At 46.4% G+C, this 18,038-nt stretch overlaps 1 protein-coding gene across 1 annotated transcript in view; it reads left to right on the top strand.

Moving 5' to 3' along the window:
* Positions 1-18,038, top strand: part of LOC135366151 (luciferin 4-monooxygenase-like) — a 33,889-nt gene that overhangs the window by 1,933 nt on the left and 13,918 nt on the right. Inside the window, exons 3-7 of the mRNA XM_064598844.1 lie at positions 941-1,148; positions 2,544-2,650; positions 13,758-13,957; positions 15,477-15,648; positions 15,845-16,016. Of these exons, the coding sequence (XP_064454914.1) occupies positions 941-1,148; positions 2,544-2,650; positions 13,758-13,957; positions 15,477-15,648; positions 15,845-16,016 (859 nt within the window). The remainder of the gene's footprint in view (positions 1-940; positions 1,149-2,543; positions 2,651-13,757; positions 13,958-15,476; positions 15,649-15,844; positions 16,017-18,038) is intronic.

The following is an 18,038-nucleotide window of genomic DNA, read 5'->3' on the forward strand; positions in this document are numbered from 1 at the left end:
AGAAAGCGCGTATCATACGCGTCCCGGCGACGGGTATCCCTACGCGTCACAGTCAAGTCGAAGCTCCCCTCGTACCGCGTTGATTGGACAGAGAAATGCAGGAAGGGGCATTTCCAACACCACCTCGATAGAGAAGGCCTGCCCATTCCCTCCTCTCACTCCTTCGCTACGTGGACATATATAGTCAGAATTCGTCTGCTACTGCGATTCACCATTCTGCGAATTCAGGACCCCGCTAATGATTGCAACTCACCTGGAACCTGCAGACCTAAATATTTAGACAAAAAGTGCAAGACGTTTTTCAGCAAATCAGCTTTGAGAAAGATTGAGACCGTTTTGCGCTTTATTTCCAAGTTTTCCCATTTAGTATGGGGGGACGTTCAATCACAACTCGCAGACGACGGTGGTTCTCCTCCATGGCCACGACCGCTGAATGCCTGTTCGTGATTGACTAGGGACGTTGAAAATACCATTCTGATTGGCTGACTCTTAGTTGTTACGTCAAGTCGACGAGCGCACAGGCTTTCTGTATCTATGTGGTGTTGGCAGTTCCCGCAGTATATTTCCTTTGACAATTGGATGCGCTTGGGGTGACGTACCCTTGACGTTTTGCGCCAATTCAAGGCAGGAAAGATGAACCTACAAACTGGCAGCTTTATTCACGTTTTAATTACAAACGGCGCAACGGGTAAATCTCGTTCCTTTTGCATTATTGTCACGATGGCAGAATCGTTCATATCGCGAGGAGAAATTTTCGCATGCTCCTTTATGTATCATACTTGCAATGTGTTATGTCGTGTGTGTATGTTTCACCTATACTTCACCCTATTATTATACCATATATTAACCCATATGCATTGAGGTAGGGTATACTGTCATTACCACGGTAAAATACTTCGTCTAATCGTCACGTATCCGTTGTTGTTGCTGTCATCCGCAGATTGACTACGCGACTGGCGCGAGGTTCACATACGCAGAGATTTACAAGGTTTGCCTCAGCGTCGCCGCAGGTCTTCAAAAGCTGGGATTCCAAGCAGGGCATAAGGTGGGATTGCACAGCGCCAACAACGTCGACTGTTTGCAGGCCATCCTGGGCAGTATCCTGGCTGGTGGAACACTAGTCTTCGCTAAGGCTGCTCTAACTTCACGTAGGTCTTGCTCTGTTCTGATGATTGGCGAGGCAAACACTTTGCACATGGTGGTCCTATTCACGGCGTGCATTTCCTATTTCTATATAGTGCATCACGTGTACCAGTGTTGACCGCACACTGTAAAAACAGCACTTCACAGCCAAACGAGCTCCCAGGCAATCATCGTTCGGAATAATACCTTTCTGTCTCCAGAGTTCGTTGAAAACAGGAGGAAGCGCGCATCTTGGATACGCATGTGTCTTATACACTCTAAGAACAGAACTTCACCGCATAGCACGCTGTGCGCCAACCATTGAAACGAATGATAGTGTTATCGCTTGTGATTCGAAGAGAGAAGGGAGCATACGCTTTGTGGCAATTTGGATAAATGAAAATTGAAACAAAAAGCCGTACGCCCCCCTCTGTCTTCCAATGTTGTAGTTGCATAATAACCCTATAATAATGATAATAATATGATAATAACCCTATCATTCGTGGCAATGGTTGGCGCAGAGCGCGCTGTGCGGTGAAGTTCTGAAGAGTGTAGCCAACCATCATCCCGTGTGATATCGTTCTCTTCCCTGATTTGGTCAAAACGAGAGACACACTTGCCTTGTTGTGACACTTATGCAGTTGCATCAATTGTCACTGAAAGGCGTACACTCTTAAAAATGAACTTCACCGCATAGCACGCTCCTAGCCAACCATAATCTCGAATGATATCGTTATCTGCCCTGATTTGTTGGAAACGGGAGGCGTACGTCTTTTCTGTGACAATTATGAACAGCATAAGTGTCACAAAAAAGGCGTACGCCTCCCGTTTTCAACAAATCAGGGCAGATAACGATATCATTCGAGATTATGGTTGGCTAGGAGCGTGCTATGCGGTGAAGTTCATTATTAAGAGTGTATGCTCCGCGGTTTTCGCTGACAGGCCGCTGAAGACAGGCCTTGCTGATCGACCCATCTAATACTGTACTCTCCCCGATGAACTCGTGCACCTCACCGCATCCCCATCCTTCAACCTCCTCTATCCTCCATCCGTCCGTCCTTCCTTTGTGTTTTGTTTTGCTATGCGTTTTCCTTTTCCTTTTTTGGCTATAGTCGTGACGACGCCCACTTCTGTGTGGCCAACAACGGCGAGCCTATCCTGCCATCACCCCCCCCCCCCCCCCCTCATTTTTAAGAGTGTAGAGTAGAGTAGAGTAGAGTAGAGCGTCGTATAGAGGAAAATGGGGTGAGATTTGCATGACAAAGGACGGTAAGTTTCACCCTCTCCGCCGTTTCCACGAAATGGAATTATAACTGGAATTATACCGAAAACCTGCGGGTGTAGAGCGGAATCAGTTACTGGTGCAGCTATACGGATGTCACTGTGTGTACTAAAAATGGCATTCCTTTGCACGGATGTAGGCGAACTTCACTACCAGTTAGCAGATTCTCCGCCGGATATTGTGTTCTGCAGTCAGGACAACGCTGCCAAGACGCTGGAAGTCTGCAAAACTATCGACTCCGTTAAGGTACGCGAACCAATCATGATCTCTATCGGTTCTATGTGTATATTCTGCGTATACTGCTCTTCATAATGTCGTTCCCAGGCGTCCACAGGGTCGGTGCTATGCGGTGAAGTTCACTTTTAAGAGTGTATGGTGGGACGTGAGAAAGAAAAAGGCAAACAGGTGTGGGCATACCGCCCAGGGTGGGTTACACACACTTGTTTGTGATGCGATGCGAGAAAGAAAAAACTGAGGGTGTGAGTTTCCACGAAGTCGAACTGGACACTTGTTTGTCCTTTTGATCACTTTGATCGTTTTGATCATTATCACAACTTCGGTGTGAAATTCCAGCGAGACAGGTGTCGTCGTTGTAGTGTGCTTCAGAACATGCTTCAAGCTCAATTCCGTAGCATACTTTGTAGTTCATGCATCACACATGCACTGCACAGCAGCCGCTATATCCGCAGTAGACATTTGAATGGCTCTTCTTAGGGGTGGACTGAATGAGAATAAGTACCTGGTCATCGGGGAAAATTGACAGTGCAGAGGACCAAACAATATTATACGACACGCCGTCGCCTCTTCACGGGAACTTTTTTTCCTTTTTGTCTTCTTTTTCTACTTGCGGAAGGAGGCGGAATTTCTCCAGATTACCCGATAGCATGCCAACCAGCCTGCTGCCCGAGAGAGGGTATTGTTTTATGCAATTGTCCGGCCTATTGTTTCTCTAGCAACACACTGGAATCTGGTCACACGAAGTATACTCCTTCGTGGAAAAACGGCGTACATGAGCTATACCCGTACCACACTCCCGTCTGAGACGGCGACCAGACCCACAACCCTGCTGTCACCCCCCCCCCCCCCCAGTGCACTATACTCGAGTTCAATCTAAAAACCGCATTCGGGTGGCATCATATTACATTCGGATTACACTGAACTATGAAAATATCTTCTCAAATATGACCCGCAGAGGTTACAAATACAGCATTTTAAACACTATCTTGCCCTCTGGAGGTCAAATACAAGAAGAAAAATATGCACTTATAATGTCGCTCATAGGTTCAAAAAGACTACGGCGAGCTGTAGCCTCTTAGAATATTCGAGCACCTGGTGACAGGATGTCAATCTTTTGGGATCATCAACCGCCTATTTGTAGAGGAGGGTGTAGACCCTGGTGACCGGGAGTGGTTCTCGTTACGGTTCCCCGACTTTCACTATTTCTTTTTGTTTTCCTAGTCGGATTTGTCTGACAATGACGTTCATCATGCCTTTTGTAACGGTGAACCACTACCGGCTCCTGTGCATATCAACACACCATCTCCAATAAACAGATACATTTGTTGAACCAATTTCATGTTTCGTCATCATATGCCCGTGTCTCGCCAGAAGCCACATGGAGGTGTTGCGGTTAAGTATCATTCCAACTTCAGCAACGAGTGCACTGTCGTAACGTCTGAGTGAACCCACCTTTGGTGGCATTAATGCCGAAGCCTGATTCTTAACCTTTCGTTTTCCCATAATGTGCGATACACGGCGGTGGTGGTGGTGGTGGTGCTAAAATAGCTCGCCGTTGTCGGCCTCACGGAGATGGGCAACGTCACGACTAACGCTCTGAGGGAATGTGCGTCCTGGGCCGACTTCTAAGGGAACTGTGCCGACATATGTCTGACAGCGTCTGAGGAAAACCCAGGAAAAACCCCAGACACCACCGCCGGCTCCCGAATACACGCATTACTTCCCCGTGATTGGTTATGCGATGCCTTGTGGAGACCAATCAAGTCGTTTTATTTGGAACCCCATCTCCAACCAAAACGGTTTTCACGTGCGCTCGCGTGACTTTTGAAGCGCGCCAACTTAAAAAATGATGACGACGAGCACTACTACTATCTCTCAGCATCAGGCCCTTATGGCATGTTATCGCTTCCGCTGTCAAGGGATTCTCACCCAATGCTTGTAAGCATAGACGCATGCAGAATGACAGCGCGATCATCTAGATGGAACATATTCTGCAAGCTGGAAATAAAAATAGCATGATGAAAGAGATGAAAGACCAGTGTATTACGCAGTCCCTCTGTTTACCCAGTGGCATATAACAAAGCGAGGACTACCAAGAGTGATAACATACAGAGGGTAACAGACTGTTCACCCGCACCCTCGATCTATAAGTCAGATCTATAATGCAGTCCAGTCCTGATCTATAAGATAGGTTTAACTGGATTGTGGTGTATTGGAGCTAGGTGGCTGCCCTGAGGGCGCCTGCAGCTTCAGTTCTTACTCGTTATAAATAGAATAATTGGGAGTGATGGAATTTAGAAGGGGTCTTTTATACCGCTGTCCTCTAAGAAAGCGCAGAGCGCTTTCAGTGGTTTGGATTGTTCGTGCCTTGTGGGCCATCTTCCGGTAATCTCGCAAAAGGAGAAAGGCCTGTTGTCCAGCGCCGCTAGAGTCTGTTGGAGTTTAAGTCTGGCTTGGCTATATTCTGGCAGTGCATGATTATGTGGTGTGTATCCTCTGGGACTTTGCATCGTTTGCAAAGGTCTGGGTCGCAGCTGGTGCCTTGTAGTTCCTGTGTACAGCGCTCCAAGTCGTGTGCGATGTGTGGCTGTTTTGACTGATCGTTCAATTCCATTTGGAATTATACTGTCTGCTTCAGGGTCGATGAATGCAAGGTAGCCCTTTGGTCTCATTGATTGTTTCCATATTGTGCGCAATCTTCTTTCTGTACTTTTACGGAGAAGGCTCTTGGCATCTGACTTTGTAAAGGGGTTGCAGATATCCTACTTTTGCTGAGGGCTTCCTTTGCAGCTCTGTCTGCGCATTCACTTCCGAAGATGTTGCAGTGAAACGGTATCCATTGGAGTGATATATTGTGTCCCAAGGCTTCGGCTTCGCTGTGCGCCTTCGCGATGTTGTAGACAATATGGTCTTATGGGTCCTGCTTTTGGATGGAGTAGAGGGCCGCTCTGGAGTCGGAGCACACTACCCATATCCCGGCTTGGGATTTTCTGATGTGGCGTACAGCTTTCAAAATTCCATGTTGCTCTGCTGCCGTGGATGTTGTCTTGTGCGACAACCTGTACGCTTTTGTTATGCCGTCGGTTACGAAAGCACTTGATGATCTGTTTTTCGACGTGGAACCGTCGGTATAGACCTGTATTGCTACCGGGTAGTTTTGTTCAATATGTGCCGTGGCTAGTAATTTTAAGGCCACTTGTGGTATTTCTTTTTTCTTGTCAATCCCTGGTACTTCAGTGGAGACCTTTGGTGGGAGTAGAAACCAGGGGGCCGTGTCCTGATAGTGTCTTTTTTCACGATGCTTAGGAAGGATGCGGTCCCTGTATCGGATGGCCTTGTAGATGCGGTGCGTTGCTTTATCTTGTCGATGAGGGGGTGCCCGTGGTGTCTTGTGAGGAGACGGATAAGGTGGCGCTCAGTTTCTTGTTTGCGAAGGGTTTGGATGGATGGCTCTCTTCCTTCTGCAAGTACTATATCCGTTCTGACAGTTCTATAGAAAGTCCCAGGCAGATGAGTAGACTGCGACTTAGGATACGTTGCAGTCTGTTATCCTGAGACGGAGAGAGATTTTGAAGACAAGGCATGCTGTGGAGCTATTGTTTGCCTGAAGAGGGGGAGGGGCACGATGCATTGCTTGAAGAGCCTTGTTGTTGCCCCATCGGTGTCCGCCAAGGATTTTCATTATGTTTGTGTAGGTTCTTGTGGATTTTTCCAGATGTTTAACTTGGTCACACCATGTTGTATTCCTGTTGATGGTGAATCCCAGGTATTTGTGCTTGGTGACCCGCCTTATTTCGGTTCCGGCCACTGTGAGTTTAAATTTTTTCAGCCGTTTTCCTGTAAAGGGTAAGTAGACGGTTTTGCTGGTTGAGAGGTCCATGGCTCTTTCTTCAAGGAAAATGGCGACGGTTACTAGGGCATGCTGAAGTGTGTTTTCTATTGCCTGTATCTGTCTTCCACTGCTCCATATGCAGAAGTCGTCGGCATACATGGTATATTTTACTTTGGGTGGTAGTAAGCTGGCGAGCTCAGACATGAGCAGATTGAAGCCTGTCGGGCTGAGAACTGCTCCTTGCGGAACCCCTTGTACAGTGGGACTGGGGGTGTACTCCCTTCGTTGGTGTTCATAAAGACTTTTCTGTCAGTGAGAAAGCTGGTGAGCCATGCGAATGTTTTTCCATTCAGCCCTGATTTTCTTGCTGCTCGCAGTACGTGGGCATGGCTGGCAGAGTCAAACGCTGATTTGATATCAAGAAAGACTACTACTGTGACGATGGACAAGCCTTTGTTATGCTGTACGAACGCTACGAAGTCTGTGATGCAGTCTGTTGTACAGCGGGATGTTCTAAATCCTGTGAATTCTTCGGGTAGGTAGTTTGTTTGCTCCAACCACCACTGTATTCGAGACAGAACCATTCGCTCCATGATTTTGGTAATTCAGCTTGTGAGGCTGATTGGTCTGTAGGAGGTAATTTCCTCCTTTGGCTTCTGGGGTTTTCCGACTGCAATTATGCGTGCAGTTTTTCATTCTTCTGGTACGATCCCTGACCTCCAGCTCTCGTTGTAGATTTCGAGGAGGATCTTCAAAGCTTTGGGTCCTATGTTTGCTAGGCACTTATAGGATATCCCGTCTGGACCTGGGGCTGTCTTTTTTGTGGAGGCTGCTTGGATAGCACGTTTAAGTTCATGGACTGTAAACTCCATTTCCAGTTCTTTGGGGGCGGTTTTGCCTTGCATACTGTTGTCCACAATTGCTGACCGTAGAGACTGGTGGTAAAGGGCACTTGTGGAGGCCTCTGACGTCTTGTTTAGGGCTGCCAGGAAACTGTTGGCAATTTATTTTTCTGTCTTGTTCGTTTTCAGAGACATGGTGCGGAAGGGTGCTGTTTGGGAGGGGACACATTTGAGGCTTTTTACTATGGTCCACATCTTATTCGCGATAGTTGTCGAGGACAAGTTGTTGCAGGTATCTGTCTAGCTCTTGATTGATAGTTTCTTCAGGTGTCGTTTTATTTTGGCTTTTGTAGCTTTGGCTTCGATCCAACAGTTTATGTCGCCGTTTCTCCTGTATTTTCTCTCTGCGCGGCGGTGAATTGCTCGCAGCATATACTCTGTGTCAATACTTGTATACGACTTTGAACATTGATCTGCTTGCTGGTTGCTTGTAAGTTATTTGCAATTTCCTGGGCAAATTCTTTCGGCGTGTGTCCTTCATGGAGGGATGCTGTATTGTGCTGTCTGAAGTTTTTCCAGTTGTATATTCTTAAGGTTCTCCTCTGAGGCTTTGGGTTGTATTCATCATAGGAGATGAGGATTGCTATATGGTCGCTTCCTTTTGTCTCAACGTCAACTGTCCAGCCTAGGTGCGCCGCAATGTCACGTGTGCATATGGTGAGGTCCAGTGGAGAAGAATAGGTGGGTCCTTTCAAGTATGTTGGGGAGCCGTCATTGAGCAGGCAGAGGTCGTTTTGCTCAATTGCGGACTCGATTAGCCGTCCTCTTCTGTCTGTTTTGTGTCCCCCCCTCCCCCCAGAGCTGAGAATGAGCGTTTAGATCTCCGCAGATGACAGTATGGGAGGGTAGATTCCCAAGTAGGTTATTTATTTCCCGTAGAGAGACTCTGCAATGAGGGGGTATGTAAACGCTGATAACGGTGACTGTTATCCCTTTCAGTTTGATCTTTGCGGCGACGTATTCCATATCACATGCATTGGAGACGTAGAGGAGGCTGGAAGGGAGGTCTTTGTGAACTGCCAGTAAGGTACGAGGGTTGTTGCCTTGTGCACTCTAAATCGTTTCACACCTTTAAAGGTGTAAAATAGGTGTATTAACAAAGATCACACCCCTTTCACACCCTACGACTTTGTTTTGGAAGTTCCTGAGGGTGTAACAATGGTGTACTACACCCTCAGGTGAAATATGGTGATAGTGTGTCGCCAGGGTGTAGAAAGGGAGTATGTTAGTTTTCGTTCACATGAACAAAAGTAAATATATACAACAACAGGGAACAGGAAGGTACATTACAAAAGTGGATGCCCTGGATTTACAACACGTCTACCATCTGGTAATGCATGCAGATTTAGAAGATCTGTTGAGATAGTGCTTAAATTTCTTAAAACACGTTGCTCCTCATTGCAAGACAGAACAAATACATGATAGTGCTCATCATACTCAACTGTAGTTAATGTTTGTATGAGAAAAATGGTATCAGAGTTAATAACATGTATGCCTGCAATCTCAATGAACACGGGTAAGTCCTCCTCGGAAGATTCTTTGGCAAGCCAACAGCAAATTTGTTATCATTATCAACTGCACTTTTCACATAGACTATAGATTCTGCGTGAATATCACGGTCATGAATGTAACTCTGAATTGCTTCTTGGGCATGTTGAAGTAGTATCTCCTTGGAATCATCAGTAGATGTGGCATTTCTCATGAAGGGCTGCGACCACACATACATTTGATAAAATTGATGCCTTCTTGCTAATGAAAGGGTGATGCCCTTAAAATGTAAATTTTTTCTAGCAACATCTTTAAAATGCTGGTGTTTCCCTTCGAAACGCGTACAACCATACAGATAGGAAAGGATCAAGCATCCTGATGAGTCGCGGATAATGAACAACGTAATGCATTTTACAAGGGTTAGATATTTGTGGGTACAACACTGCAAAGCCTTGAAGAAGCGAATAAATGCAGCGTTCTAAGTAATGAACACGCATATGGGGGAGGTGCCTGCTCATGAGAAGGTCTACAGTTTCACGAAAAGCTATATACAGCTGCCATGCTTCATTGCCATGCACAGCTGCCACGCCATACATGTCTGTATGTCGGCTGTGCATGTTTACCCACATATTTAATCACCTTGATGTGCATACATATATGGACCTCAATGTGATTATACGCAATATGCTGGTAATTGTGAAAACACAGTTACCAGCATATTGCCAGAAACCCAACAGTTTTATTCGGCATTACACCCTTTACACCCCAATTGCCACGAGGGTGTTAAAATACACCTTAAAAGGTGTGCGCCATGAACATTTTGATTTACACCCTTTAAGGTGTAAAACGATTTAGAGTGTGAGAGGTACACTTCATAGTTAGCCAGGCGAATAGTTCCCTTGATGTTAGCTTCGCATATAGCTAGGACTGGGACTGGGACTATCTATGTAGGACGTTTCTTAGGTCGTTGAGCTTGTTTTGCAGTCGATTTGTATTCCATTGGATGGCAAAAGCTGTGGAGTATAGAGCTTATCCATGATGGGTTGCGGTGAGTACTCTCAGAAGCTCCGGTTCAAGTGCGAGAACTTGCTTGACTTCTGGGATATCCCGTGCATTTGGGAGCGAGGCTACTACTGCTTTGAGTGCAGCTATTACGAAGGGGATTATCTGCATAACCAGCGTGGATCCACCAAATGAGGTTATTTGCTGGCGGGTTTCTCGGCGGCTGTCGTGTGAAGCTACAACCTCTTTGTCTTGCATACCTCTTTGCTTTGTATTCTGTTGCTCGGCGTTGTGTTGCTCAAGTTGAGTACGTCTTTTACGTCTTGGGGCTGGCACAAAGGGTTTTTGGCGCTTTTCTTTGTGTCTTCTGTTTCCCACACGCTTGTCTTAGGCTTTGCAGCAGGGTGGGGCTGAGATCCACTTGTGTTAGCTTTTGTTAGTGATCTAATAAAGACAACCACGAGTTCGTGAGTGTCTACACCAGTGTCCGGCACGCGGGACGCATGTGGCCGGAAGGCAGCTATTCTGTGGCGGCAGGGCCCTTTACAACCCAACATAAGGAACCCAAGTAGTACAAAGGCTGTCGGGACGTTGCGCCTCGACGCTGTAGAAGTGTTTCTCTTTTTGTTTTTTGTTTTCGTGTGGAAAATATTTTCGCGTTTTTGAACAAAGCTGGTTCGAGGAGTGATTCGCGAGAACTTAAATTTGCGACACAGGTTTCCGAGAGTGCTTTGCTCTGGCCTATCGTGCCGCGATCCGCACTCTGGCATATTTCGGCACGTACCAAGACATCTGTTGGGGATGGCGGCGTTCTACGTCAATCCCTTTTCTCTCCTGACAGACATGGGAGGGAAAGCCCTGTACAATGGCCTTTAGGGACCCTGCAGGAGGACATAGTACTGGCCGTGTGCAAGTCAGCCAATTCATTTTAGCAGTTATCATTCATTATCACTCAGGGCAGTGAAGAATTCGGTTGAGATGCCATACTATCATACCAGTTGGATATGAGAAGGCGGGGAAAGGCATACAGTGGAATGCATTTCTAGGAGTAACAAAAACGTGATCAATTTTCGTTTCTTTACATCTTGCCTGATGGTATAAAACAGTCTTCTGCGGCTTGCTTAAACTCCCTACACTGTATGGAGTAGAAACGGTCAAGGTAGTCACGGTAAAGCGTCGAGCGCCGCACGATTTTCGCCCTTATATGGCCAGAGTTATACGCCGGAACTTAAATTCGCGATTTTGGAGCAATGAGCGAAAAACGCGAAAAATAATTACGCGCGAAAAAAACAACTTCTACGCATTGCGCCGCTTGCGTCGATCCCTGTCGTATGGATGTGTGTATAAGCGTGCAAAAATGTAAGAATGAAAGGAGGATCAGTGAGAGAGAGTGACTGGTTTTTCCATTCAGATGACGCACCGTGGAAGTCATTGAGAAGGCGTGTTAGCTTCGCTCAATTGGTAGAGCCCTGGACCGGTAATCCAGAAGATGTGGGTTCGAGTCCTACAGCTGGCTAACCTTTTCAGGGACTTTCATCTTTCATCGTTAATTGCTACGTATGTGCTTGAAACATTTCATACAAAGAAACAACGTATACGTGCAACGTTTGTCAGATAACGTTATGCGACCAACATAGCATAACGTAACCTAGCCATTGCCTCTAAATCGCTGTTATAATATTACCGCCGGCTACGTTCCAAATGTGCATGCAAAAAACAAACGCGAAACTCCTAATCTGTTTCTTCACATACTGCTTCAATTGACGGTATAGGTAGCGCATGTAGCAAGCTACCCCCACCCCCCCACCCCACCCCAAAGAAAAGTCCTGGAGGAGCCCCTTCTGCCCTCCGTGTCAAAATGTTGAATAAAGCATTTGGCATGAACCACATTTTTAGTAATTTCTTTTCCCTTGTCCTAGTGCTGCCCTTGTCCATGCTATAGGAAGCACATACGTATGTGAGCACTTCTTCTGTCTCACCGCACCACCGCGGTGAAACATCCCGTCTCATCGTCATCATTTATTATTGTTGTTGTTGTTATTGTTGTCTTGTGTCTCACGACCCTGAATAATTTACGATCACCAGAACGTGGTATTCGCGTGTACGTTCGTAAACTAACACTGTAACGAATGTGAGGATTAAGATGGGCTCATTTTAATTCTCCCACTACGTTGACAAGCTTATAGAAGAAGAAGCCTCTACGAATGTCATCTGCGAGAAATTGGAAAGGAACAGAGAAATACGACAAGAAAATAAATGAAGACGGAGAAGCCATGTAGAAGCGCCATTGTATTTTATTATTTTTTTAGGAGTCACACTAAAGTAGCAAACCCGAAGTCATCCAGTGTCAATAAAGTCAGCTTGCTCTTTTTTATCTATCTATTTCTTTCACCAAGTTGAAACTATGAGCAATGACAACGATACAACAACAATAAGTTCGTTTCGAGATGATGAATTGGGAGTTTCAGTAGCAGAGTTTTTTCAGAGTAGAGTTTCAGGAGTAGAGTATTGCCGGGGGCGATACTCATCCCCGCTGCTGGTGGTGACGTGGGGAATGAAATAATGAGCCCCTTCACAATAAGGATCGAAGTCCCATGATGTCCAAAAGGATCAGAAGAGGTTTGAGGGTACAGCGTTGATGGGCTGGATTTGGTCATGGACCAAGCAATTTTGACAGAGAGGCCGAGAGTACATAGTGCGGTTCGGGAAGGTTGGTAGGGGCAATGAAGAAGAATGTGCTCTAGATCTTCTAGTGCAATGGTTCCCAAAGTGTGGTCCGCGAAGTCCCGGGGGTCCCCGAGAGTGTTCGTGTTGGTCGGCGATGATCGAAGGAAGCCCGAAGATCGTCTTGGTTAGTGCGAGTGCGAGACGTTCATGCTATACTAGAGAATGCAGAAATAATTCTCATTTCCTGCATGGCGGTGCCTTGTTTGTTCTTTTTTCTTTTCTTTCTTCACGTCCCTTATTTGTGTCAACGTGAATCGTACTTAACGGGGGTCCTCGAATGGATTCTCAGTTGTTTTGGGTGTCCGACACAACGAGAAGTTTGGGAAACGCTGTTCTATAGAGCACCGCAGTGACAGCATATGAGCAGCAATACATTGCATAAATAGCAAATAATTTCAGTGCTCCTGATCATTGTCATAATGCACGTATTTTTCTCGAATCGTTTTTTTTTTCTTCTTCTTCTTCTTCTTGTTTCAGTGCCTGCCCTGGAAAAGCAGCTTTCTCTTGGTGTGCCAAATGGAGGTTTTCAGTAAGGGATTGTACGGGCACCGCAGGGCTCTACAATAATTGCACCGCTCTTGTTTTTGTGTAGATTTTTATTTCATTGTATTCTAAGGTATTTCATGGTAATTACGGTCATTTCCTTTTCGTGCGGCCCTCCAAGATGTGGTCCGCGACTCTTGAGTTTGAGGCCTCTGGTCTACACAGACTTTTCGCCACACACGACAAGATCGACGACGTCCCTCTCATATCAAAACTTCATATTGAAGTGACTGCCCACCTACATCGCATAATGCGTCATTTGCGACGACAGCCGAACGTTATGCCGCGTGCTCGTGTCTCTCAATATACTTTAACCGCCTCCAGCTCCTCCTGAATAACACCTTCAGCGAGGCCCCAGGCGCAATGTCAGACAAGTCTCATCATCGAATTGTAGTCAGTGCTACTCTATGAGCACATAGAGCATCTCTTGTCGTGTGCTTTTTCCTTCATTCTCCCTTTGTTTCCTTTTTTCGCTATCATTCTGTTTGTTTTCTGGGAGGAGAAAAGGGGGAGAAGACTGTGCGGATATTAACGTAAGGTCAGTAGGCATAGGGAGGGCACGAGGGAAGCAGTTTGAAACAGTGTTGGTATAGCCCATGCGGTGCCATTTCTTTTCTTGCAGAACGTGGTGGTATTTGGGGAACACGATGGTTGTTTGCCTTTTGCCCAACTTCGAACCTCCCCGGCTTCAGCGTTCCGTAAAGCACCAAGAAGGCAGTCGCAAGACATCCTCATGACGATATACTCTAGTGGCACGACTGGTTTACCCAAAGGTGTGATGCTGTCGCATCGTAACTACATCGCCATGGCCGTGATGTCAGGGTGAGTGATGTTCGTGTAGCACAGTGTACACTATACCAACGGGACAATACTGCATGGATCTCATTGTACATTGTATTCGGGGACGCCTTAAAGGGCATTAAACTGATGACCAGACTTTCCCTAAAAACCGCACATACACAAAAGAATGGGGCTGCATGTCCCTACACATCTGCAAGATTTTGTGTACCCCAATAAGCGTTTTCATTATTTGCAAAGCCGGTCAAGGAGAGGAATCATAGCACCCCTCGCCTTCCTTCAAGGCGCCAGCAAACGTCACTGAGTACGTCACACGTGCGGACTTATCAGAACCCTGTATTTGCCGGTTCGGCACCGAATGATGTCTTGTGTCGCCCAGCAGTCCCTCCCACGAGGTCAACAGGGAAGAACTCAGCAATGTAGTGTCCTCAAAGTTTTACCGCCACACAGTTGTGCATTGCGCCTCCGCTGCTGCGGAGTGACTTGTCTTTACGGGAATAGTGCAGCTTATAAACTAATGCCATGTCGGTCACTGAGTGCTTATAAAAGACATGTACAAAATAATATGTTGTATCAGAACATTCCTCATGAATGTAGTCTACTAACTAACACAAAAATCACAAATTTAACTGGAGATCGGCGTGAAACGTCAAAATGACGACGACGCCATTAATGTGAGAAGTCGGAGGGCGGAGCATGTTTGAGAATAGCGAACAACGGGTTTTCTAATTACTCCGCTATAATGTCAGCAAATGTCGTTGTCCACTTCCATAATTCCAGAGAACATATTTCAAACATTTCTCTTCCAGAAAACTAATGGACGCCCCTACACTATGAATAATAGTGTACTTGTTTCTAAATGGGGGGGGGGGGGGCATTTAGAAACAAGTACACCAGGTCCCCTGCTTTTGACGTCACGCCGAGTTTCTCCGTAGTGCCAACAGCAGTGGCGTCGAAGCAGTCGCCTTTCCTGGCCGTGGTTTTTAGTTAATATCTCCGTTATTCTGACCAAACCTACTCCACATGGTGAGCAGATTAGCGGCTAGGAAGGCATTACATGTGCCTGCAGGGGTTTTGGGGATCTCTTCGTGGCCCCTTTAACGAGGAAAAGAGATCACAAATGGCAAACACCATGCTGCAAGGATGGGAGCTTTATGGGTGCGTTCCACACGTTCCAAACTGGCTTTTATGGGCCTTATGGGCTGCGGGAGGCTGATCATTATCCATTCAACGTCGGTTCGTTAGACGAATTGCTTACTGGAAGGCGTGACGATACACAAGCAAGCACTATTTCGCGATGCGCGTCAACCCTCAGCTGTGCACGAAGATGACTTCAACGTGAAAATAGCGAGCCATACGTCAAAGTGACGACATTTTGCACAGGTCAGCAAAACCACCCCCAGCACTGTATTGGATTGGAATACAGGAATATTTGCCCCTTCAGCGGAAAATACATCACCGCTTGGTCCCCTGGAGACTAGAATCTGCTACTCCTTTATTCGATCGTCTGCTAATGTGAAACGTCCTTATGTAATTACTTTAGTGACGACGGGCTTCAGCTTATGGACGGAAACGACGTGTTCCTGGCCACAGCTCCTCTAATGCACGTCTCCGGTACCTGGTTGACGGGATGTCTCTTCAGTGTTGGGGCCACCATGGTCATGCTTAACAGTAATGACCCTGAAGTGCTGTTACCTGCCCTAGAGAAATACAAGGTATCTGTCTGCAGCCCACATAGTGATTTACGAGCAACGGAGCGCCGAAGCGGATTATTTATTTTTTTATTATTTTTTTATCAATACTGCCCGCTGCTTGATTATAGACCCATTATCGTTCCCGATGCCATAAAACGCATGCGAGGGCACAATAAGTGGTTCGTAAACCAATATTTGGTCTTTAATGGACATGTAGGCAACGGCAACCTTGCTATTCCCCACCTACGCTCAGAAGCTGCTGCAATGCCCGCTGCTGGACAAATACGAAACACGCACTCTGAAGACTGTGCTCATCGGTGGCACTCCCACTCCTTCTGTTGTGGCACGCAACGTCATTGAACGTTTCAAGTTGAAAACCTACAGAACCGGTAAGTCATGAAGCGATGAGCGAGTCACACTTAAGTTAGGTTTTGATACATGTAGCACTACATAAGCACAGTTTTGGAAAAGACACTAGTTACGGTTACAATAATCAATGTAAGTCAGAAAGGTTGTATGCTTACCGAATTATAGCTACACCCATGGTTACTGCTGTAATACCTTGCCTCCTTCCTTTTATTTTTTCTGCGAATAAATCCCCCCCTTGCCTCCCCAGACAGACATTCTCCATTAGTACAATGGTAAGTTCTCCCTCTACGCCTGAAGGCCTCATGGCCTTTACAGGCTGCTACAAAATGTCTGTTTTCACTTTTGAGCTCAGAGGAACGTTTTAGCACTTCAAAGAGATGCCCAAGGCATTCCTTGATCTATTTATGCTATCCACCACACAGAATTGTGAGTTAACTAGTTAACTAGGTCAAGAACCGTCACCTCGTACTGTCGGGAAACAAGACTTGAAAAAAGCCTCCCTTTATAACCTCTATGGCTACAATACACCCAATTCCAATGCGTCCATCAAGGTGGCAAGGATAGCTGCGTAAATGGAACTTTTTGTGTGTCTTCCCAAAGAACTTCTGAAATTCTGTTTTAGGAGTGCGCAGGACCAAGGTTCACTCCACAAACAGAACTTCACCGCATAACGTAAACGTTGCGTTCAATCAGAGTTCAGAATGATGATGAATGACGTTCTGTTGTCTAAGCGTTGAAAACGTTTCTGTAACACTGTACAATGACGCAAAGTGTTATAAAATGTATGGACGGCCCTCGTCCTCAGCAAATCTATAGACAGAGCGATATTATTCTGAATGCTGATTGGCCTTGAGCGTTTTATCTGGTGAGGTTTTGTCGTTAGACTGTAGCGCGGGCAGTGAGCCCCTCCCACAGCTACAAGTGACGTGTATCATTGCGTTTCTCTATACGATATAAAAACAGAGCTGCCAGCTCCCGTGGCATAGTGGTTAAGATGATCGCGTTCCACGCCGAGACTGGGAGGTGACACGGGTTCGAATCCTGTCACCGGCTGTGTTGTCTGAGGTTTTCCCTGAGTTTTCCGAAGACTTTCCAGACGAATATCGGCACAGTTCCCCGTGAAGTCGGCCCAGGACGCATACTAACCCCCCTGTCCCCCACTCCTTCCTGCTGTCCTCTCTCCCTCTGTCCACGTCTGTACGCCGCTCATAGCCACAGATGCTTCGCGGCGCTAACACGGAACTTAAAAAAAACAGAGCTTTTTGCTGCATAGCACGCTGTGTGCCAACCATTGTCACGAATGATAGAGTTAATATCGCTTGTGATTCGAAGAGAGATGGCGCGTACGCCTATTTGGTGCAATTATCATATATCCAAATTGTCACAAAGTGGGTACGGCCCCCTCCTTTCGAATCAGAAGCGATAGCCCTATCGTTCGCGGTAATGCATGGCGCACAGCGTGGTGAAGTTCTGTTTTTAGAGTGCAGACTAAAAACTAATTTTCGTAGATCGCAAGTGTGCGCTCATGGAAACACAATAATACAATCGCGTTATTCATTGGAAGCGGCTGATATCACATTGCTCAGGATGGCTTTGACAGCTTCCTCTGTCGTATCATTTTGGTACACACTAAAACATATGCAGAGGAGATGTTGTTCCTCTACATAAGTCCTGGTCGCCGATGTTGGAATCTCCCGGAGGGCCGGATATGTCCTGGGGAGCTACTCAATCAGTGGCTTCACTCCAGGACGTTGCTGACAGTAGAGTCACTGAATAGCCTTCAGTGACTCACTGAGTAGAGTCACTGAGCGAAGCTATTCAGTGACTCTAGCTGACACAACTCATTGGCTTGTGCCATATGGCGCGCCGTAGTATTGGTCAAGACTAATGTGTAGGAACTACATCTCTACACATAATTTCACAGTCTAAAATGTTCAACACCAACCACTCCGTACAATGATGAGATGGGTTAATTCCGCCAATCGTCCTGGCGGTTACCGTGCTTACGGGTGCCGCCATGGCGTTTGAGAATTTGCGTCCGT

The sequence above is a fragment of the Ornithodoros turicata genome, chromosome 1 (genome assembly GCF_037126465.1).
Source record: "Ornithodoros turicata isolate Travis chromosome 1, ASM3712646v1, whole genome shotgun sequence".
NCBI classification, from domain to species: Eukaryota; Metazoa; Arthropoda; class Arachnida; order Ixodida; family Argasidae; genus Ornithodoros; species Ornithodoros turicata.